This window comes from Scyliorhinus torazame, chromosome 19 (assembly GCF_047496885.1).
Source record: "Scyliorhinus torazame isolate Kashiwa2021f chromosome 19, sScyTor2.1, whole genome shotgun sequence".
NCBI lineage: Eukaryota > Metazoa > Chordata > Chondrichthyes > Carcharhiniformes > Scyliorhinidae > Scyliorhinus > Scyliorhinus torazame.
Window position 1 is genome coordinate 65000646 of NC_092725.1, and position 24965 is coordinate 65025610.

General features: G+C 47.4%; 1 protein-coding gene across 2 annotated transcripts in view; it reads left to right on the plus strand.

Moving 5' to 3' along the window:
* The window catches only part of LOC140396179 (metabotropic glutamate receptor 8), a 707540-nt gene that overhangs the window by 548646 nt on the left and 133929 nt on the right, over nt 1-24965 (plus strand). For both annotated transcript variants that reach the window (XM_072484442.1, XM_072484443.1), the window contains one exon: nt 6276-6476. In XM_072484442.1, coding sequence (XP_072340543.1) covers nt 6276-6476 — 201 coding nt within the window. The remainder of the gene's footprint in view (nt 1-6275; nt 6477-24965) is intronic.

The following is a 24965-nucleotide window of genomic DNA, read 5'->3' on the forward strand; positions in this document are numbered from 1 at the left end:
TTACAAAGTCAAGCAATCTGGAAACTATACCAACAGAAGCAATTTGAACAGTTGGCCAGGCATCTGTTTTTCAGATTTAATTTCAGTTTTTTATCAGTTCTTTATTTTTCAATAAAGCTGACTGGTACTGACGTAGACATGGAAATAAGGCGCACTTCACATGCTCGATCAAATTGCACGATCAACATTCACCTCAGAATTTTAACCATGAGCAAAAGTACATTGTCAAAGTCTAACCCTTGGTAGAAGTGGAAGTCTTACAGAACTTTAATGAAGGTGTAAAAAGACACTGGTGTTTTTCTGGTTCCTTCTCACACACAGGACTAGTAAATTATAAGTAGGTTTATTGTGACACACTGGGTCAGTGCACAGTCAATTCCAGCCCCACTTGACTGGGAATTGCAATACGGTTGAAGTTAGCTTTTATTAAAACATTTCCAAGTTCTTCAGCTGCCTAATATCTGCAGTCACCAGGGGCGTCATTCTCCGACCCCCCGCCAGGTTGGAGAATCGCCGGGGGCTGCCGTGAATCTCGCCCCCGCCGGTTGCCGAAGTCTCCGGCACCGGATATTCGGCGGGGGCGGGAATCGGGCCGTGCCGGTTGGCGGGCCCCCTGCTCGATTCTCTGGCCCGGATGGGCCGAAGTCCCGCCGATAAATTGCCTGTCCCGCCGGCGTGGATTAAACCACCTTTTGAACGGTGGGACAAGGCGGCGTGGGCGGGCTCCGGGGTCCTGGGGGGGGCGCAGGGCGCTCTGGCCCAGGGGGGTGCCCCCACGGTGGCCTGGCCCGCGATCGGGGCCCACTGATCCGCGGGCGGGCCTGTGCTGTGGGGGCACTCTTTCCCTTCCGCCTCCGCCACGGTCTCCACCATGGCGGAGGCGGAAGAGACTCCCTCCACTGCGCATGCACGGGAAACTTTCAGCGGCCGCTGACGCTCCCGCGCATGCGCTGTCCCGACATGTCATTTCGGTGCCAGCTGGCGGGGCAACAAAGGCCGTTTCCACCAGTTGGCGGGGCGGAAATCCCTCCGGCGTCGGCCTAGCCCCTCAATGTTGGGGCTCGGCCCCCAAAGATGTGGAGCATTCCGCACCTTTGGGGCGGCGCGATGCCCGTCTGATTGGCATCGTTTTGGGCACCAGTCGGCGGACATCGCGCCGTTTGGGGAGAATTTTGCCCCAGGTTTGTAGATTTAAACACAATTGATTTTAAATTATTAACAGTAACTAGAATTCAATAGGCAACAATTACAATGGTTAACTACTATCTAATCTCTAACCCTTCACCTTTTAACTCACCCCTCCACACACACAGACAAACAAACACAGAGGGAAAGAGGGGTGTAAAATAATGATGAAAGTAAAAAGATAAGAATCTTTGTTTCAGATGGACATTAGTTTCGTCTTCAGTCCAGGCTTTCATAGAATTTACATAGAATTTTCAGTGTAGAATGAGGCCATTTGGCCCATCGAGTCTGCACCAGTCCCTGGAAAGAGCACCCTACCCAAGCCCACACCTGCACACTATCCCCGTAACCCAGTAACCCCACCCAACCTTTTTTGGACACTAAGAGCAATTTATCATAGCCAATCCACCTAACCTGCACATCTTTGGACTGTGGGCGGAAACCGGAACTCCCGAAAGAAACCCACGCAGACACGGGGAGAACGTGCAGACTCCTCACAGAGAGTGACCCAAGCCGGGAATCGAACCTGGGACCCTGGAGCTGTGAAGCAACTGTGCTAACCATTGTGCTACCATGCTGCCCTTTCGGGTGGACGTTTCAGCTTCTAATGGTCTTCACAGCAGTCTCGCGGAAATAGCAGGCAGCTAATCATCGAGAGAGAGAGAGACAGCTTATTTTTGCAGGGTCTAGAAGCTTCTGCCTTCAGGCAGTAAAAGCAGAGCATAGAGAGAGCTGCATCCACTTGAGGGTCCAGTGGCTTGCCCTGGGTTCTCTCCAAAAAACCCCACCTGACAGCAACCAATCGCTGTAATTTGCTGGGCAGAATAATGTCCCTGGCATATCCATTGGTCATTGGCAACCAATCAAAACAAATCCCTCCAATCTCTTGGGTACCATAAAGGTGTTCTGCCCAAAATACAAAACTTTACAACACAGTGTACTATTTTAACACTTCGAGTTACTTACTTCCTCTGCGTGACTTATCTCCGTTAACAATCCATGAACCAAAAACGATAAAGACAAAATTATAGGAACTAAGGGCCCTTACAGGTTCAATTCATTTGAAGGCGCCAATTGATATGGATATATATATTATAGGATGGCTCAGCAGGCATATCTACTCTCGGATTTCAACAACTATTAATCACAGCCACATCAACAGCTGTAACTCCTGCACTACTATCTGTCAGCTGACCACATGCTGCTTCACATCCTGGTTCCTTGATCACTTGCCTATTCTCTCAAAGCGGCAGTCACAAGACAATTCAATGGAAAATATTTGATCACTTTAATATAAACTACGTATTTTTTGAGGTTTTTTGTTTTCGCCCTTATTTTGTACATTAGAAATTTCAGTTACTGACAAACAATGCAGAATGAATGGACAAATCATAAGGCATTTAAACTGGCTTCTTTGTACCCAGGGACTATATTGTTTGATATAATTTAATTATAAGATGGAAACTGTTGCATTGCTCATGGAGTGGCAGCTTTAACATTGATAAACATGACCATAACACCCCTATCAAGAATAACAGGTACTGCATGCATTTATGATAACCCACATAACAAATTTAATATACACATTTTATTCACTTGAGGATAAACGGTACATTTAATGTCTTGGCTTGAAAACACAGCAGAATTCTAAAGACAAATTCTGGCTGTCAAAAAGATTTCTTTGTTTAGGGGAAGATGCTACCCAAGGCATATTAATGTCAGCTACAAAACTGAATGAACGTGTAGGGTTGTTTTAGAACTGAAGTAACAGGGGTTTGCAATGAATTCAAAACTTTTGTCCTTTGGAATGTCACTCAACATAAATCAAAACTAGTAATGGGGTGTTGATGGAATGTAAAATGATGTATATCAGTGAAGTGCTGATGGTTTTTAACATCTCTTGCATTTCTGTCTACATTTTCTCCCATATAGCAAATATTCAAGGTTTGAATTAGATGTAGGCGCCTACCTTTAGTTTACAACAACTGGTGTTATGTTTTATGGGTACTTTGTGCTGTTATGGGTAAAGGAAATAAGTCATGGTCTGTATTTATTTGTTTCTTTAGCTTTATTGCCAAACAGCGTGAAGCACATGGACACAATATTAAAAACAAGAACATCAGCAACAACATAAGACAATACATATAAAGAAATCACACTAGTGGGTGGGATTCTCCGTCCGTTCACGGCTGCGGGATTCTCCGGTCTCGCCACAGTGAATGGAGCTTTGGCCGAGAGTCACATTTTCCATTCTCGCTTGCAGCGGTTGAGGGTCGAACTCGGAACGGAGAATCCCGGCCTATGTTTCTAACAAGCCTTCTAAAAGTCACTACATTTCCAGCATTCACAACAAGATCAGGCAAAGCATTCCAAGTATCAACACTGCTCAGGGAATTTTCTTTTAACAAATATCAAAACTTTCTGTAGTTTATACTGATGATCAAGCAGAATACAACAATTGAGAGGAAAGAGCTTTTCCGGTTCAGAGGTAGTAAGGCCGTGTTTCAATTTAGAAACTTCAACTAAATCAAAAATCAGTCTTCCCTTCTCTAAAGATTGTAATCCAGGAATTCTTAGATGCTCCTCATAAGGTATTCCCTCGTGCCCTTCATTTTTCTGGTAACACGCCTTTGCGCTCTCTCTATAATCTGTATATTTGAAAGTGTGAATTCCAAACTGTCTTCTAAGCAATAAGTCATAACTGGTAAGGTAAACGTGACAGTGGATAAGCAGTTAGCACATCTGCAATCAGCACAACTGGCAACAAAAGATGTATTAGCTCCAGTTATGGAGCAAGAATAGGCACAGACATGATGAGCTAAACATCCTTTTTATGGAAGAATATTTTTACGATTTCTAGCAGAAGCATATGATGGCTTTCCGAGAATATTTTGAGGAGAAGGACGTATCATGGAATGTGTACTATAATTATTTATTTTGGCCAGGTTACAATGCTGGCATATACATACATAGATACATAGAAAATAGAAGCAGGAGGAGGCCATTCAGCTCTTCGAGCCTGCACCGCCATTCATTATGATCATGGCTGATCATCAAATACAATACCCTGATCCCGCCTCCCCCCCCCTCCCCCATATCCATTGATCCCGTTAGCCCCAAGAGCTATATGTAATATATACACCTAGAAAATAGACAAGTTGGAACTTTAATGTCACTTTAATAAAGTCTAATTCATTATGAATGTAACAAATAGTTCCTGTTAACTTGTTTGGCCTGTAAGAGAATATGTGTTGACATTGATAGAGAAATACAATTATCTCCATTGGTTAATTCATTTCTGGTATAGATACCGACTAATTGGTCCAAAATATATGCGCCTCCAAAGTCTTGACCTCAACCTTCTCTACAATGTATTTGGCAAAATAATGGCTCTTAAGTTCTTGTTTGGAATCTAAAAAATTGTTTTCCTTCGTCTCGTGTCTCAAATTTTGACTGTCACCATAGTATAACGAGAAACAAAACCTGCTTTTTGCCCTTCCCTGACTTCACTGGTGTTGCACCAGAGAGGGAAACGGCTAATTTTACAACATATTGGCTTTGTGTTGTACTTGCAACTTATGAATGAACCACATAAAGCAACACTTTGCTTCCACTCTTTGGACCTGAGCATCCCTAGCAAGGCCAGTATTTATTGCTCATCTTGAGTTGCCCTTGAAAAGCTAGTGCTGAGCCGCCTTCTTGATCCACTTGATGTATTAGGTAGGGCGTTCCAGGATATTAACTTTGTGGTGATGAATGAAAGGTGAAATTCACCTCAGTCTGGTGTCTGATTTTGAGGGGAACTGGGGGTTCTGTTCCTGTGGATATTGAAACAATCCTCAGAAACTAAAAGCACAACGATGTTTAATATTTGAAAAACCCTGGTGGCATTCCTGTTTCTCCTGATCTCTTCACAGGAAATACAAGGTCTGTGGTTTTATGTTGCCATGGAGAAATGGACCAAAAATGATCCCCCACAATAGGAAAGCTCACGGGTTTCTAAGCAATGGAAATGGAACTTGGTTCAAGCCAATGTCAAAAAAATCAGTGGTCTCAATAATTGGAAACTCTGTATTGTGAATCATAGTCCGGTGCTTTACCACGTCTGCTGATTATTGGCAAGGACTTCAGCAGCTATTAAACTCTTCAAAAATGCAGAACCACCATTATTAGCCTCCAAATCTTTACTTACCATTTATTAGTTGTGAATGGAGGCTGAACTTACATCATTCATCCCGGCATTTTACAAAAATATTTGTGAGAACAGCGTTGAACAGAAATTCTGAAACTGTTTTACAGCATTTGTTGTCATTTTCAGAGTGCCTCGCATTAAGTACTGATGATACGGGCAGACGTTTTGCCCTGCTTATCTCTGCACCCCAGTCCCAAGCTGAGATGAAGTCTCAGCAGTATATTATGCATACCTTTTGAGATAAGTTAAGATGTGTGACGGAGAGTGTGTGAGAAGATTTCTTGTCGGTGATGGTGAATGTGTGGGCGCACTCTCTTCATTTTCATTAGATAATCTGCATCACAGTGGAATTAGTAACATTTGACAAACCAGCTACTGTCACGTGTTGCCGAATCTTATTTGCAGTTTCATTAAGGCACATCTGAAAACTGTTTAACGTGACAAAACTGACCCATGAACATTTTTGACATGCAACATCAAAACTGGTGTGTTTGTTCAGTGATATATTGCCACCTTTCAATTCTATTGCACCAGTCGTTAAAAGTAATAATTTCTCATTACTATTCGTGGAAGCAGAGTGCAGCTACAGCTGAACTCTATCCCATTTAAGCATCAACTTGAGATACCAGTGCCTGAGGCATTGAGGATCTTGCTGCTCTTTGGATTAGATATGATAAAAGACACAAATAGAGAGTGAGTAGCATCTGTTCTGGGGTAAGGTGAAGAAAAATGATCAGTGATGTGTTGAGACTAGGCAGCAATGGAGAGAAGGTGTTTAAAGAGAACCACCACACATTGAAGTTGAATTATTGAACACCATAAGCATCCTCACACAGATTGGGCTCTGAGGAAGTATAATAAAAAAAAACTCATGAATGTTGAACTTCATTTTTTTTAGGGTTGGAAAGAATTGGAAGGGATTCATCATATGAGCAGGAAGGAAAAGTGCAGTTTGTCATCGACGCTGTGTACTCAATGGCACATGCATTGCACAATATGCACAAGGAACTGTGCCCTGGTTATGTTGGTCTGTGCCCCACAATGAGCTCTGTGGATGGCAAGGAACTTCTACGGTTTATTCGAGCTGTAAACTTCAGTGGTAAGTAGTTTTATTTTTTGCTCTATCCAGGCATAGTTTTTTCCCGCCTCTTCTCTCTTTTAAAAACGTATTTTTATTGGTGTTAGCCAGTCGGTGAAGGGAGAAATAGAGGCAATCTTTATTTGGAATAGCTTTATTCACAGAGTGCAAAATTACAGGTACACATCTCCAGACCGGACTCAATTCCTGTGTCAGTAAGTGTCTCTTTATATGTACTCAGGTAACCATCCAATTAATGCCCTCCACCTGTATGTATTCAAAGCTTACTGCTCTAAAGGTCATGGTTTCCTCAGAGCAACAGGTGAGTTTAGATCTACATTCCACCGGAGATAAATATGAGCTTGTAATCTTTATTTGAAATTGAGATATAAAGTCTCTTCACGCTTAACATGCTGCCAAACTATCGGGTTTTCCCCAGTTCACTAAAGGTCACTTAATGGTTCTGCACTGCTAATGATATCGGTAATATTCTAATGTGACTGTCTTATTGAATATACATACAGAGCTTTCCTAATTTGATTAAATCTTTTGTTTTCTCTTGAGATTTGACATCGTTGAAAATCATCTTGTTGAAGCAAACTATGGATAAGGTCCTTAATTTAGGGACCACTGTTAATTTGTCTCTGTTGTCAACAATTTAACTCCTGTGGTGAATAACTCTCATATGTTGACATTGTTCAGTGGTTATGAAATAACATTAAGACTGAAACTGCTTTCAGCCCTCCCCAAAGCTTTTGACTGTTGTACTGTATACCTTCCAACTAAGAACTGGGAGCAGGACTAGACCATGTGGCCTATTAAGCCTGTTTTGGAATTCACACTATCATGGTTGATCTTCAGCATCAACGCCTGCTCTGAAATATCTCTTGATATCACAGAATCACATGTTACGGTGCAGAAAGAGGCAACTTGGCCAATTGTGCCTGCACCGGCTCTTCACGCGGGCATCATCATTTAGTGTCATTCCCCTGCCTTTTCCCTGAACCACTGCACATTGTTTTTATTCAAGTAAACATCTCATGCCGTCCTTCAGCATTTTATATACTCAAAGATGGAGCGTCGACAACCTTTGGGAAAGAGAATTCCAAAGACTCACAACTCTTTCAGTGAAAAACCGTCTCCTCTTTTCAACCCTAAATAATCAGCCCCATATCCTGAGATCGCGCTCCTGTGATTCAGATTTCCAAGGCAAAAAAACCCCAATATCTCAATATCTACCCTGTCAAGACGCTTCAGAATCTTCTGTGTTTCAATGAGATCACCTCTCATGCTGCTAAACTCTCGGAAATATAGACGCAGTTTTCTCAGCTTCTCATTTTGGGATGAATCGAGTGAAACCTCAATGTACCATCTCCAATGCAAGTATATCCTTCCTCCAGTATGGATATCAAATCTGTGAAAAGGATTCATGTGTGCACTCACCAAAACCGTGTACAATTGAAATAAGATTATTATTATACTCCATTAGACTCCTGCGTTATACAACATCTGCCACCTTCTTGCCTACTCATTTAACCTAACGAGAAAAAAAGTGCAGCCTCTGTGCCCTCTTCACAGCTGGCAATCCAGCCTAACTTAGCAAACTTGGATACAATACCCTGTCTCTTCATGTAAGTCATTAATATACATTGTAAATAGTTAACACCCGAGCACTGATCATTACAACATGCCACTAGTCACCATCTGCCAATTGAAAATACACCATTTACCCCAATCTTTGCTTCTTACAATAATCAATCCTCTATCCATGTCTATGTTTTGCCCGCAACTCCATGAGCTCCTTTCAATCTTTTATGTGACACTTTATAAAATTATTTTTGTAATACAAATATTCTATATCTATTGGTTCCCCTTCATCTAAATCCTCAAAAACTTCAAACACTATTTCCTTATTGTAAAGTCATGTTGACTATGATCATTCTATGATTTTTTTTAAAGTGTTTTGTTCAAACATCCTTAATTATAGATTCCAGCACTTTCCCAATGACTGGCTTGAAGTCATTTAATCACAGACTCCTGAAGTACAGAAGGAGGCCATTTGGTCCATTGAGTCTGCAATGACCCACCCCCACTCCATCTCCACAGCCGCACATACACATCCTTGAACACTAAGGGGCAATTTAGCATGGTCAATCCACCTAACCTGCACATCTTTGGACTGTGGGAGGAAACCGGAGCACCCGGAGGAAATTCACACAGACACGGGGAGAACGTGCAAACTCCACACAGCCAATCACCCGCGGTCGGAATTGAACCCGGATACTTGGTGCTGTGAGGCAGCAGTGCTAACCACTGTACCGAATTCCTTGTTTTCTTTCTCCCTCCTTTCTTGAATAGTGGGAATTGAATTCCACACTAATCCATACTGCTGTGATGTCATTTTGTCCCCATTTTCATCTCCTATATTCTGCCCTGACTGACACACATTTATCCATGAAACCTTAAAACACCAATGTGGGGCGGGATTCTCCGACCCCCCACCGGGTTGGAGAATCGCCGGGGGTCGGCGTGAATCCTGCCCCCACCGTCCTCCGAAATCTCCGGCCCCCCGGCGTGAATCGTGCCGCCCGCCTCGGAGAATGGCGGTGACCGGTGCGACTCAATGGGCCCCGGGGCCGCCTAAATTCTCTGGGCCGTGATGGGCCGAAGTCCCGCCCGTTTAACGAGGGTCCCGCCGGCGTAAATCAAGGTTCGTCCCTAACGGCGGGACCCAGCTCCGTGGGCAGCCTCCGGGGTCCTTGGGGGGGGGGGGGGGAGGGGGGCGCAGGGCGATCTGGCCCTGGGGATACCCCCACAGTGGCCTGGTCTGCGATCGGGGCCCACCAATCCGCGGGCAGGCCTGTGCCGGGGGCACTCTATTCCTCCGTGTCAACCTTGTACCGATCCACGATAGCCGCCGCAGAGATGAACCCCCCCTGCACATGCGCAGGGATGACGCCAGCAGACGCTGGCGCTACCGTGCATGCGCCAACTTACGCCGGCCGGCGGAGGCCTTTCGGTGCTGGTTGGCGTGCTGCCAAGTCCCTTCTTGCCAGCCGGTGCGGCGCAAACCACTCCGACGCCGTCCTAGTCCCGAAGGTGCGGAGATTCCGCACCTTTGGAGCGGCTCGACACCGGAGTGGTTCCTGCCAGAGTTTGCGCCGTTTTTTCCCGTCCCGACGATTTGCGCAGAATCACGCCCGTGATCTTTAATCACTGATAGCAGCTGAACGAGTTATCCATTTTCAATCATTAAAATGTGATTGATCGTTCAGCAGAATCTCTTTAAATTTATAAAGGGTGATTTCATGACTCAGCACTTGTTGGGAGTTCACTTCGGATGTGCAGTCCATGATTACCCTATGTGAACTCACCCTGAGCGCTGCTTCCTGATGGGAATGCTGGATTATTGAATCACACATTAAAAGTTTACCCTGGCCAGTTTTACACCACCGCCGATAGCCATTGTTCATATTGTGGAACCGCTTTTTTGAGAAGAAGCCTTTCCTGAAAGGAAGCGCTTCGTCCCATGTGACTTGGAGCAGCAAACTCTGGTAAAACGCGGACATGTTATACCCTGAAACCCACATGGCACACACGGGTGTCCTTATATGTTTTTGGTGAAAGTGGACCCTTTTGGCATGAAACGGACTGGCGACTGAAAGTCTTACACCAGGAGTTGTCCATGTCCACATGCAAGTGGTACATGACATTTTTGCAATGCCGGTATTTGGATACATAACTGTATCGTAAATTAATAAGTATATTTCAATTGGGTTTACTGAAACCTTGATGCCTCAAACATTTACTGATAAAATTAGAGCAGGTTGAAACAATGGTCTTTTCTCTTGAAAGCATGTCAGATTTGGATGCTAGTTTGTTAAGAGGCCAGAATAAATAGCCCTGTTCAATATTTTCTCTTGGTTTGAAATGGAAACGATTACAGAAATCTGGGTTTGTGTAATGCTTGCAACAGCAAAAAGAAATGAACTGCTTCTGGGGATTTATCCTTAAGCACGCCATTCTTTATCTACAGCAAAGCTTGGCTGATCTTGAGCCTCGAGTCCTGCCATTGCTCCCTGGAGCTTTCTGATAGACCCGTGGCAACAGGAGGAGACCATTCAGTAGCTTGGGCCGGTACTGCTATTCAGTTGGATGATGGCTGAACTGTGTCTTAATCCTATTTGCCAGCCTTGGTTCTGTAGTCCTTAAAATACCTGCCTCACGATAACCCGTCGATCTCTGTGTGATCAATCCCAGGCAAGCTGTGCTGACTTTGAAGTTGTGAGAGGATGTTTTAATCAAGCCGCAGGTCATTCCTGCCCAGTGCTGTTTTATCTTTGGCTCTTGTGGTGTTGGGTGCTCTGAGGTACAGACGAACCAACACGGTTGCGATTGGTAGAACGCAGTTTTATTCCAACTAGTTATTTGCACATCTGACTTGGTACTCAGCACGTGGTGACTGTGTGAGTTTCTTGTTAATGAGGTTCTGGCCTTGTCCTGTCTCCAGATGGACTGCCTAGGAGGTGTCGTGTTTCTTGTCTTATACTGTGTCTGCTCTTGTCTGTGATTGGCTGTCATGTTATGTGTGCTAATTGGTCTGTTGGTCTGTCTATCATGATGTGTGTGTTGTGATGTGTGTTTGAATATCATGACATCCCCCCTTTTTTACAAGATTATGTGCCTACGTGGTTATAAATATAAATGTGTCCTGAGTGCAGCTAAAGGTGTGTGTGCGTGATATTTACAGCATGTACATGTGGCGTAACTATATACAAGGGGCGATGTCAGGTGTGACATGCTAACGAGGTTGTACCATAACAAAAGAAGAAGAACGTTGAAATTTGGACCGATCAAACGAGGCCTGGAATGATAAAACAGTGACATGTTACAATACAGTAATTGCTAAAATTTGACGTGTGAACAGTCTCATAAATCCAGTCTAGTAGGTGGGCGACGAATTCGGGTTGACCGCCTCAAGGGTGGGTCGAGAACCACCGGCTGAGGTGCGAGTCTGGCCACGGGCGGCGACAGAAGGGGCATGGTATATGGCAGCTCCACGAAGTTGCTATCAGGAACCAGTGGAGGACACGGCGTCTGTGTATGGTTCCGTTGAGAGTGTGGAAGTAGGCGAAGGGCTCGGCGATTGCGCCTACGCACGGATCCATCCGGCATGCGTAACAGGAACGAGCGGGGAGCCACACGTCGGAGAACTTTGGCAGGTGCTGACCAGCCACCGTCTGGTAGGTGAATGCGGACATTATCTCCAGGGGCCAGGGCGGGAAGATCAGTTGCCCTTGTGTCGTACGATCTCTTCTGGCGATCGCGCTGCAGTTGCATCCTATGCAGTACCGGAGCATGGTCTATTGTTGGTGCCAGGATGGAAGGCACAGTGGTTCTGAGGGCGCGACCCATCAGCAGCTGTGCTGGTGAGAGACCCGTGGCTAGTGGGGCCGAGCGATAGGCCAGCAGGGCGAGGTAGAAGTCCGATCCGGCAGCAGCAGCCTTGCAGAGGAGCCGCTTGGCAATGTGAACGCCCTTCTCCGCCTTTCCATTGGACTGGGGATGCAGAGGACTGGACGTCACGTGTGTGAAGCCATACGAGGCCGCAAAGGACGACCATTCATGGCTGTCAAAGCAGGGCCCATTGTCCGACATGACAGTCATCGGAATGCCGTGGCGAGCAAAGGTGCCTTTGCAGGCCCTGATGACAGCAGACGACGTCAGATCGTGCAGGCGTATGACTTCTGGGTAATTGGAGAAGTAGTCCACTATGATAACATAGTCCATGCCAAGCGCGTGAAATAGGTCGACACCCACCTTCGCCCAGGGGGACAACACCAGCTCATGGGGCAGAAGCGTCTCAGGAGGTTGCGCCGGCTGAAACCTTTGGCAGGTTGTACAGTTGATCACCATGTTGGCAATATCGTCACTGATGCCCGGCCAGTATACCGCCTCTCGGGACCTCCGTCTGCACTTCTCGACCCCCAAGTGGCCTTCGTGTATTTGATCGAGAACCAGCTGGCGCATACTGTGCGGAATCACAATCCGGTCCAGCTTCAGAAGGATCCCATCAATGATGGCTAGGTCGTCTCGTACATTATAGAACTGCGGGCACTGCCCTTTGAGCCATCCTCCCGTCATGTGGCGCATCACTCGCTGTAAAAGGGGGTCGGCCGCTGTCTCTTGGCGGATGCGGACCAGACTGGAGTCGTCAGCTGGCAGATTTGCCACTGTCAAGGTCACCCGTGCCTCAACCAGACATACGAACCCCTCCGCATCTGGCGGTGTGCTCACTGCTCTGGATAGGGCATCCGCCACGATGAGGTCCTTCCCTGGAGTGTAGACCAGTTGGAAGTCGTACCTCCTGAGTTTAAGTAGGCTGCGCTGGAGGCAAGGGGTCATCTCGTTCAGGTCCTTGTTTATTATGCTGACCAGGGGGCGGTGGTCAGTTTCGACCGTGAACCGTGGAAGACCATAGACGTAATCGTGGAACTTGACTAAACCGGTTAGCAAGCTCAGGCATTCTTTTTCGATTTGCGCGTAGCGCTGTTCTGTGGGGGTCATGGCCCATGATGCATAGGCAACCGGGTCCCATGATGCCGTGTCATCCCTCTGCAGGAGCACTGCTCCAATGCCGGATTGGCTGGCATCAGTTGAGATTTTGGTGGCACGAGACGTGTCGAAGAACGCCAACACTGGTGCCGTAGTGAGTTTGCGTTTGAGCTCCTCCCATTCCAGCTGGTGTGTGTGTTGCCACTGGAACTCTGTAGATTTTTTGACGAGGTGGCGCAGAGTCGTCGTGTGGGAGGCAAGGTTGGGAATGAATTTCCCTAGGAAGTTGACCATGCCAAGGAAGCGTAGGACAGCCTTCTTGTCGGCCGGCTGCGGCATGGCTGTGATGGCGCTCACCTTGTCTGCATCCGGACGGACCCCTGACCGGGAGATATGGTCCCCCAGGAACTTCAATTCGGTCTGGCCAAAGGCGCACTTGGCTCGGTTGAGGCGCAGGCCGTCTTCCCGTATGCGGGCAAAAACGCATTGGAGACGATGTATGTGCTCCTGCGGTGTGGTGGACCAGATGATGACATCGTCCACATATACGCGCACCCCTTCGATGCCTTCCATCATCTGCTCCATGATTCTGTGGAAGACCTCGGATGCCGAGATGATGCCAAATGGCATCCGGTTGTAGCAGAATCTGCCGAAAGGGGTGTTGAAGGTACATAGCTTTCGGCTGGACGGGTCCAGTTGGATCTGCCAAAATCCTTTAGAAGCATCCAGTTTCGTGAATATCTTCGCTTGGGCCATTTCACTGGTGATCTCCTCCCGTTTAGGTATGGGATAATGTTCCCGCATAATGTTATTATTGAGGTCTTTGGGGTCTATACAGATGCGGAGCTCGCCAGAGGGCTTCTTGACACACACCATGGAGCTGACCCATGGCGTGGGCTCCGTGACCCTGGATAGGACCCCTTGGTCCTGGAGATCCTGCAGCTGCAGCTTGAGGCGGTCTTTAAGTGGCGCAGGAACCCTGCGAGGTGCATGAACGACCGGGATGGCGTCCGGTTTGAGGCGAATTCGGTAGGTGTATGGCAGTGTTCCCATGCCTTCGAATGCCTCCTGGTTATGGGCGAGGAGCGATTGGAGCTGTGCGTTGAACTCTGCATCCGGGAAGTGCCGTCTGGAGAGAGAGAGAGAATTTGTTGCACAAGGTGGAGAGCCTTACATGCCTGTGCGCCCAGCAGGGAGTCCTTCGATGAGCCAACTATCTCGAACGAGAGTGTGGCCGTGTGTGTTTTGTGTGTCACCTGAGCTGGCAGGATCCCATGGCCAGGATAACGTTCCCGTTGTAGTCGACCATCTTGCACCGGGATGGCTGGATTGGTGGTCTGACCTTCATGGCATAGAATGCTGACCATGCTATGAGGTTGGCGGAGGCGCCAGTATCCAGGCGGAAAGTGATCGGCGATCGGTTGACCATCAGGGTGGCACTCCATTCATCGGCCGGATTGATGGTGTTGACCCGGTTCACATCAATGACCGCAACCCGGAAGGGGTCTTGGTCATTTGTGTCGTCGGTTTGGATGTCGTGATGTGGAGGCTGGATGGTCCGTATGTGTCTGCGAGGTTGTCGGAGATGTGGAAGATCCACAGGTTGAGCCGCTCGACAGTAGGCAGCGTAGTGGCCCACCTTGCCACAGCGTAGGCATTGGCGGATTTTTGCAGGACATTGCCCTTTTAATTATGCAGCTCCACAGTTGCCGCACGTCATGACGTTTGTTACGCCACTGCGCATGCGCAGTTCGGTCTTGCATTGGGCGCGCCTGCGCAGCACGTCCCTCAGTGTTGCCGTAGGTTTTGACGCGTACAAACGCGGGAGGCCTCAAAAAGCGCGCGAAACGGCCGCCCTCGTCCGGGCCGGGAGAAACTCGATTGCCTGGATACGTTCGGCCTTGTGGGCGGCCTGGCTTGCCGATTCGATCGCTTGGGACCCCCTCCGTGCCGATTAGGTCGCCTGAAATTGGGCATAGCGGCTGGTCGCATTTTCATGCAGGACACAGGCTTCAACTGCAGATGCTAAGGTCAGGCCTTTAATTTTTAGAAGCTGCTGGCGTAGGCCACTGGAGGCATCGCCAAAAACGATCTGGTCCCGGATCATGGACTCTGAGGTGGTGCCGTAACCGCAGGACTGCGCGAGTATGCGGAGGTGCATCAGGAAGGACTGAAAGAGCTCATCCTTACCTTGTAGGCGCTGCTGAAAGATATACCTCTCAAAGCTTTCATTGACCTCAACGTTGAAGTGCTGGTCGAGCTTGAGGAGGACCGTGTCATATTTAGATTTGTTCTCGCCTTCTGCGAACACCAAGGAGTTGTATACATCGATGGCGTGCTGACCTGCGGTAGTGAGGAGCATGGCAATCTTTGTTTCGTTCGAGGCGCCCTGTTTTTCGATGGCTCGCATGAAGAGTTCAAATCGCTGCTTGAAGAGCTTCCAATTGGTGCCCAGGTTCCCAGCGACTTGCAACGGCTGCGGTTTGTTGTGGGTGTCCATGGCTCAGGATGGCAGATTTGCAGGTAAGTATCGATTCACTCACTGGTACCATGTGGTGTTGGGTGCTCTGAGGTACAGACGAACCAACACGGTTGCGATTGGTACAACGCAGTTTTATTCCAACTAGTTATTTACACATCTGACTTGGTACTCAGCACGTGGTGACTGTGTGACTGTCTTGTTAATGAGGTCCTGGCCTTGTCCTGTCTCCAGATGGACTGCCTAGGAGGTGTCGTGTTTCTTGTCTTATACTGTGTCTGCTCTTGTCTGTGATTGGCTGTCGTGTTATGTGTGCTAATTGGTCTGTTGGTCTGTCTATCATGATGTGTGTGTTGTGATGTGTGTTTGAATATCATGACAGCTCTGCGATTTGCATTTGCTGGTGCTGAAGGGTGGCTTTAACTTGGTTCAGGAACTACGGGCTCCAAGGTTCACTGTGTTGGTACTGGCAGTGGGACTCACTCACCACTGCCTCTGACCAGTGGATCCCGTCAGCTTTGGGGGCCGGAACCACAGCCACGAATAGTCAAGCGGCTGACTGCAGGGAACAGCCCCTGGGGAATGTGGGAGTTGTTTTAGGAACTTAGCTGGGATGAGAGAAGTCTAATGAAACTATAAGAGCAGGTGGAGGGAACAGAGATGTAGAAGGAGAAAACATGTGGAACGGAGGAATGAATAAGTATTTTCAAACATATACATAACTTTAAAAAGATCTCATCATGTTTACAAACCAGAGAGTTTATGGGGTATTCATCTCACACACTTGCAATCTGACATAGAATCCCAGAAAGGCTACATCACAGAGGGAGGCCACTCGACCCATCATTTCTGTACTGGCTCTCCGGATGAGTAATTCACCGAGTCCCCACTCCCTGCCTTCTCCCCATCACCCTGCACATTCTTCCTTTTGTAGATAATAGTCCAATTGCCTCTTAATGCCAGGATTGAACCTGCCTCTGTCGTGTTAGGTACACTGGTCTAACACTGGTTGTAACTGGATGCAGCTTAGATCAGAAAGATACTCCAGACCTTGAAGTTAGTGCAATCAGGTTTATTGAACTAATAGCACAGTTAGCACAGTTCTCTGTGAGTTTGACTCTCTGCTAACTTAAGTGTGGTTACTCTATCTGACTGAACCAGACTAGCTCTTAGCCACGTGGTGGGGGGGTGAGATTGTAACAACAAACTTGACTGACTCTCTAGATGTTCCTCAGTGAAAAGAGACGAGTGTGAGTGCCTCGTGTCTTTTATAGTCAGATCCCACCCCTGAGTGTCCTGCTGCTTATTGGTCATGTCCTGTTCTCTGTGTCCATTAGCTGCTTGTCTGTACATCATTATGTGTGTCCCCACATATCATGACATCTCCCCTTTTTTTATGTTTGGATGACATATGTGAACGTATTTACAAGAATAGGCCAATATTAACATATATACATGCAGTGGATGTGAACATATGTACATGTGAAAACATCTGTCTAATGCGAGAACACAGAACATAGCAAACAGAACCAATGTTCATAAGTCCAGTCTCTGTAGCTTGCGTCTGATCCTGGTCGACCGCCGGAGAGGTGGTGGTGGGGACGACAGCGCCTTGATGGGCAGGATTGAGGCCTGACTGGTGGCCGCGTGGTTTGAGGTATCAGGAGGTGGCAAAACAACAGAAGGAAACAGAGAAGATGTGGTTGCGCAGAATCCGCGGCCTTGCAGATGAGCTGCTTCACTATGTGCACCCCTTTCTCAATTTTTCGGTTTGACTGCGGATAGTGTGGGCTGGAAGTGACATGTTTGAACTGATACGACTTGGCAAACAGAGACCATTCATGGCTGCTGAAGCACGGGCCATTGTAACTCATGACAGTGAGTGGGATACCATGCCTGGAGAACGTCTCCTTACAGGCCTTGATGACGGTCTGAGATGTGAGGTCTGAGAGCTTCATGACTTCAGGGTAATTGGAAAAGTAATCAATGATTAACACGTAATCACGACCATTTGCATGAAAGAAGTCGATGCCAACCTTGGACCACGGAGAGGTTTTGATTTCATGCTGCTGAAGTGTCTCCTTACTCTGCGCCGGCTAGAAGTGTCGACAGGTCGCACAGTTAAGGACCATGTTCGCGATGTCCTGGCTGATCCCGGGCCAGTAGATAGCCTGCCTGGCTCTGCGTCTGCACTTTTCCACATCCAGATGGCCCTCATGGATTTGATGCAGCACAAGCTCTGGAGACTGTGTGGAATTACAATCCGGTCCAGTTTGAGGAGGATACCATCAACCACCGTCAGGTCGTCCTTTACATTGAAAAATTGAGGCACTTCCCTTTTTGCCAGCCGTTGGCTAGGTGTTGCATAACGCGCTGCAAGAGGGGGTCCTAGGCTGTCTCCAGGTGTAGACCAGGTCAAAGTCGTACCGTCTGAGTTTGAGGAGGATGCGCTGCAACCGAGGCGTCATGTAATTAAGGTCCTTGTGGATAATGTGGACCAGGGGCCTGTGATCCGTCTCGACTGTGAATGTCGGCAGGCCGTAGACATAGTCGGGCAACTTGAGAATGCCAGTGAAAAGGCCCAGGTATTCCTTCTCGATTTGTGCCATCTTTCACTGGAAGGCATTGGAGTTCTTCACTAGGTTTTGTAGGGCCGTGGTGTGTGAGGGCATGTTTGGGATGAACTTGCCCAGAAAATTGACCATGCCCAGGAAGCGGAATACCGTCTTCTTGTCTTCCGGGACCTTCATGGCTGCGATGGCCTTGACCTTGTCTGTGTCCGGGCGCACGCCCTGCTGAGAGATCTGGTCTCCGAGGAACTTGTGTCGACATGCCAAAGCAACATTTGGCCCTGTTCAGCTTCAGGCCATTGGCATGGACATGGCGGAATACCTGCTGGAGATGGGAAACCTGCTCCTCAGGGGTCGTGGACCATATGATGAGGTCGTCCACATACACACGAACCCCTTTGATGCCCTCCATCATCTGCTCCATGATGCGATGAAATATCTCCGATGCCGAGACAATGCTGAACGGCATGCGATTATAGCAGTGTCTGCCAAACGGTGTGTTGAAGGTGCAGAGCCTTCTGCGGGTCTCATCCAGCTGGATTTGCCAGAATCCATGTGCTGCATCTAACTTCGTGAAAAACCGTGCATGTGCCATCTCACTGTGAGTTCCTCCTGCTTCGGGATGAGGTAGGGTTCACGCATTATATTCCGGTTGAGATCCTTGGGATCAATGCAGATGCGCAGGTCCCAGAGGGTTTTTTAACCACCACCATCAAACTGACCCAGTCAGTCGGTTCGGTTACCCTGGAAATAATCACCTGCTGCTGCAGCTCCTTGAGCTGTTCCTTCAGGCGCTCCTTCAGCGGAGCCGGGACCCGGCGTGGTGCATGGACCACTGGCTTGGCATCAGGTCGCAGTAGGATCTTGTACCGATATGGCAAAGTGCCCAACCCATCAAACACATCCGGATACTGAGCAAGGATGTCGTCAATGCCAACTTGAAGAGTTGGAGGATGACGTTGAATAAATCTGCTGCACCAGGTTTAGCTTTTTGCAGGCATGCGTGCCCAGTAGGGATGCCCTGTCTGGTTTGACAATTTCAAACCTTAGCCATGCATGGGTGCTCTGGTTGGAGACGAGTAGATGTTGTGATGGCATTACCATTATAGTCCTGAAGCTGACAGGCTGCTGGAAGGACCTTGGGGGGTTTCTTGACGTGTTTGAAGTCTGCCTGTGAGAGGAGGTTGGCAGAAGCACCTGTGCCCAGCTTGAACTAGATGGAACAGCGGTTGACCTGCCTCACCGCTATTCGTCCTCCGAATCCACAGCGAGGATGGACTGAATGCGAGATGAGTTAGGTGTGGCATGTTCACGTGTGGCAATGATGCCCACTAGGAAGGCGGACTCCAGGCACTCGTCCTCTGGATCCGTTGTACTGCCAGGATCAGAATCCTGTAATCGTCGTTGCACATTCTGGACGGGCCGTCGTCGGAATTGGGAGCGTGGCCTCTGACTGGTGGTGCAGACCTGCACAAGGCTGCATAGTGTCCAGGCTTCCCGCAGTTTAAACATCGCCTGTCTCTTGCAGGGCTGTGTCCCTTTAAATGGGCGTTGCCACAGTTCGGGCACGTCATGATGTTGGCATTGTGACGCAGTGTACGTCATCGCACATGCGCAGTGTGGTCGGCAGACGTCTGCACCTGCGCAGTGTGGGTTTCGGCTGCTTCGTTATCCCTTTCGCATCGCGCATGCGTGGGGCTCTGGGAAAAGCATGCGAGATGGCCGCTGTCTTCAATGCCGAGGCGCTGCATCCGGGAGATGGCCTGCACACTCAACCTCGTGGGAGGCAAGTTTCTCATTTTCAGCCGATTTGTATTGGGAATACCGATTTTTTGCATGCTCGTGCACTGTACATGTTTCAATCGTGACTGGCAGGGTCATATGCTTGATTTTTAAGAGCTTCTCTCTCAGAGGATCAGAGTGAACTCCAAACACGATTTGGTCTCTGATCATGGAGTCAGCAATATCACCAAAGTTGCAGGACAGCGCTAACAGTCGGTGGTTAGTTAAGTAGGCACTGAAAGATTCATCTTTACCTTGAAGACATTGTTTGAATATGTAGGACTCAAAGATTTCATTGGGGTCCACTTCACAGTGACTGTCGAACTTGTCCAGGATGGTCTGAAACTTTGTCTTGTCCTGGACTTTGGCGAAGTTAAACGAGTTGAAGAGTTTGTTAGCTTGATCACCCGCTGTCGAGAGGAGAAGCGTGATCTTTCTTGCATCAGACGCACCCTCGAGGTCTGAAGCTTCGATGTACAGCAGAAACTTTTGCTTGAATATCCGCCAGTTGGCACTGAGATTGCTGGTGAGGAGCCTGAATCATCTCCATGGTGCCGGGATACATTTGCTGGTCGTCACGGAATGGACTGAGGTAAGCCACCTTAAATTAATAGTCTCCTGGTATCATGCCGTATTCGGTACACTGGTATAACACTGGCTGAAATTGGATGCAGCATAGATCAAAAAGATACTCCAGACCTTAAGTTAGTCCAATCAGGTTTATTGAACTAATAGCACAGTTAGCACAGTTCTCTGTGAGTTCGACTCACTGCTAACTTAAGTGTGGTTACTCTGTCTGACTGAACCAGACCAGCTCTTAGCCACGTGGTGGGGGTGTGAGATTGTAACAACACCCTTGACTGACTCTTGTGATGTTCCTCAGGGAAAGAGGAGTAGAGTGTGAGTGCCTCGCGTTTTTTATAGTCAGATCCCACCCTTGAGTGTCCTGCCTGCTTATTGGTCATGTCCTGTTCTCTGTGTCCATTAGCTGCTTGTCTGTATATTATTCAGTGTGTGTCCGCATATCATGACAACCTCCACTCTACTCTCAGGCAGAGTGTTCCAGATCTTCACCACTCACTACATGCAAAAATTTATTTTCTTGTCTCCATTGCTGCCTTGGCCAATTACCCTAAATCTGCAACATGGCAGAGGGTCAAGGTGATGGTGGTGAAACTAATCCACAGCACCACTCAGTGGTCAGAATTTAAAATTGCAACTATACTCAAAACAGCCCTTCCAAATTATTCCCGTGTCCCAGACTTGCATCTTAATGAGATAATCTATCAAAGCATGTTGTGTGTCACCAGAGAAGTGTAACGTTTAAAATGCAAATTCACATAGACATCTGGGCGTAGATTACAATGGGCGGCTCAACCGACTTACCCATTGGGTGTGAGAAGTCCAGGGAGAGTGTAGTTCCTAGGTCAAGCAGAGTTAGAGTGTAATTAAATTGGTGAGGGGGCAGGAGGCAGGCTGAGCAGCATAGGAGAGGGCAGGGGAGGGATGAGGATCTGGGGAGGTAGATAGAGGGAGGGGAAGGAAGTAGTGAGAAATCAGGGAACTGAGGAAAGGTGAAGGGAGGGGTCGGGAAAAGTCATATGATGCGTAGTGGCTGGTGGTTAGGGAAATGCACTTGGATTGGCCGTGGATAAAGTGCTCTGTGAAAGGGCGCAGAGGGAGGGGGTCCATTGTGGTCTCTGATCAGCTTGGTGATGGCTGGAGTTATGAGATGTGCTCAGGTAAGGTATGGGGCTATGAACCACCCAAACAACTGCAGGAGAGGCAGTTCAAATCCCCCCAAATAATGCATGGGGTAAACTGTCTATCACACATGGGATAAGTATTACGTCTATTTGACGTATTATTGGCACACTGAATATTGGCAGTTATAGGGGTGGATCATCAACATGAAAATGCTTTTCACTGTACTTCGATACATGTGATAATGAATCAATCAATCAATCAATAGGCATGTGCTGACCGTATTTCGACCATCTTCAAATATAACCCATTCACATCCAATTTTGTTCCCAACAGTAACACAGCAAAGTTCAGTTATCAATAATTGGTGAAAAGAAATTTGAGAGATCCCAGTGTAAATGTGAATCCTTCTTTCTTCCAAGATGTTATGGCTATACAATAGTACTACTGCCGACTACACTTGGAAAAAGGAATTCATTAATTGGATATGTTGTGCTTTGAGCTGTCCCAAAGGAAAAGCAAGGTGAGTTGCTTTCATTTTTATCCTGAAATATAACCCCAATGTGCCAATTCACAGGCCTGTTTCTTGACGCTCCCTAATTGGGACTGTGGGCTGGACTCTCTGCCTTGTGCTGCAGGTAGTGGAGTTCCCGATGCAGCGAAGATTCCAGCGTGAGGGAGAAAATGGGATTGGTGACTGGCACCGACCAGTTTCCAATGCTCTGGCCCCCCGCTGGCGTCTGGACTGAGGTTCGTACCCTGGGCCGGGGGCAATATTCTCCGGGCCCTTGTTATTCTTCGGTCCTCCGGACCAGGAATCACGAGGGCGAGAATTAGTGCTGGTCCCGACAAGTGTGTGTTTGCCGCTGTGGACCTTGTGATCGGCCAAAGGGGTAACTTTTCAATGGAGTTGTCGTCATAGTCCATGGGAGGTCCACCCTCCCCCACAATGCAAGACTTGCCACCCCCCCACCTAAGTAAAGAAACCCCCCCCACAAACCTCCTAAATAAACAAGCCCTCCACAGATCCCCAAGTAACGAGACCCCCAACAAACCCCTTAGAGAAAGAGAGCCCCACAGACCCCCGAAATAAAGAGAGCCCCACAGAGACCCCCTGAATAAAGAGACCTCAAGAGCGATTCCCTAAATAGAAACCCCCAGAACAGAGACCCCTGGCAGAAAACCTGGTGGAAGAGAGACGACTGTCAGGAAGTCCCTCAGAAGAGAGACACCTATCAGGAAGCTACAGAGTAGTTCAGACAGAGGCAGTGAAAAAAAATCATTGCTTTAACACTCACCTTTGCAATACACCTGCTGGCTCATTTACAGGAAGCAGCATCTATCTATTCTTGAAAAGAGAAAACTAGTCAGCTGGGTTTAAACCCCCTCAGGTTGTTGATCTGCAAGTCATTCATTCGTATCTTTGATATCGATTTTACTAGGCTGTGATTGACGCTTCCACACAACTCTAGCTGTCAGCACTGTTCCACTGAAAATAACTGCATTGTTTATAAACACCAAGCTTTGATTGGCAGCTTCTTCACCACTTCAAACAGAGTTAAATGCTGTTAGTTCCTAGCTGACCATTTCAAAGTCATTCAACCATGAAGGGAGATGAATGGAAAGCATTCAACTCTGTTTGAAGTGGTCCATTGACGTTGACATGCTAAAAACCAGATGTGTGCTGCCTGGGCTCCTCTCAAGGAAACCTGCAAGTCGTCAGCTGAGTGGCTCTCTAGATTATTGGTTGTAGCATGCTACACAATGTCGCCATCATGAGGGTGAGTCCTTCCCACCAGCTACACCATGAGCAGCTGAGTCGGTGATGAGGAGAAAGTTAACGTAAAAATGAAGGAAGCAGAAGAGGGAGGGAGGTTGCAACCTGGATCATCACTTCTAATTGAGCTGTGTATGAAGAATTATTCCAACAAATAAACTCAACCTAAATTCTCCAACAGTTCCCCACCTTTCACTGATTGTACTGGAGGGGGAGGAGATTCACCAGGATATTGCTTGGGATGGAGCATCTGATCTATAAGGAGAGACTAGATAGGCTTAGATTGTTTTCTTTAGAGTAGAGAAGGCTGAGGGGATTATGGTTGAAGCGTGTAAGATTATGAGGGGTTTGGTCAGGGTAAATAGGAAGCAGCTATTCCACCAAGGCCTCTGGTTCAGTGTCTCAAAAGCTTGGTGTCCTCTCGCTTCTACGTTGAACTCTTCTCTCTTTTCAATGTCAGATTCAGCTTGCAGAAGAGTCCCAGGACCTGCTCAAGCCTCAGCACATATCCCTTTTCAGAGGAGCAGATTAGCTTTAAGTTGCAAATTACGATTTTCGGTTCCCCGCCGAAGTGTACAGCCAATCAACAGCACTTTTAGTGCTGACTGAATGGAGAAATTCTAATGAGCAGGTGGCACAAACATTCTGTTGCCTGCAACATGTAGAACGGGCGTGGGTTAGTCACGTATCTTTACTCCAGCGCTTGTTTTCGGGGGCTATCCAATTTAGGCACCATTGTCGTCAATAATGTATTACTCCAGCATTACCGCACTGAAGTGCCATATGAGATTGTGCCTGCTATCCCTGGAGTAAAGCTTGAACTCGCAACCTTCAAATTCCGAGGTGAGAATGGACTGGCTGATTAAACTGACCATTGCTTCACAGGCTGTGAATTGGCTTTTCGTTTCCCTCAGAATGGAGGTCAAGAGAATTTCAAATGATGTAAGCGTTAAGCATTGTTATACCTAATGCTCGTACAGCAATATTTGAAAATCTTACTGTCGGGCATTGCTTTTAGGAAACATTGATAATTTTCCCAGATTTGCTTGATGATGTGAGACTTTATGCTTAAATGCAACCCTTGAGGACGATACAACACCAATCACAACCCCGTGTGCAACCTGTTGGAGCTTGTATTAAACCAGGAATTTGGAGAAGAAAGTAATTTGCACCACTTGTGTCAAAATTGTGGTTAAAAACAGATGCATGCAGCCCCAGAGGAGTTGATGATGATTTCTGACACCTTACCAATAGCAAGCCCTACATTTCTGCTGCTTTTTATTTTTAAGTTTTCAAATCTCATTTTGTCACAGAATATGAACAGGCACTCTAAATCTGTCACATCTCTGCCATACTATATTGAGGTGTACAGTGGAAAATAACAAGCCCACATTGTTCAACAGAGTGAATGTTCTCCCTTCATCATCCGCAACACACTGTTTTTGGCAATCTGACTTTCGAACACATTTGAACCATGCAATGAATGGTATACTTAGAACTGCATCACCTTGCCTGCAGGAATGATCCTTTTGTACATAGTTATGAGTTGCCACAGTGAGTGAGTGATTGCTTCTGTTTATGCACAACAACAATACTGCAGTGCCTCCAGTTTTTCTAGCCCATTCTGTCTTTTATTTCTTTCA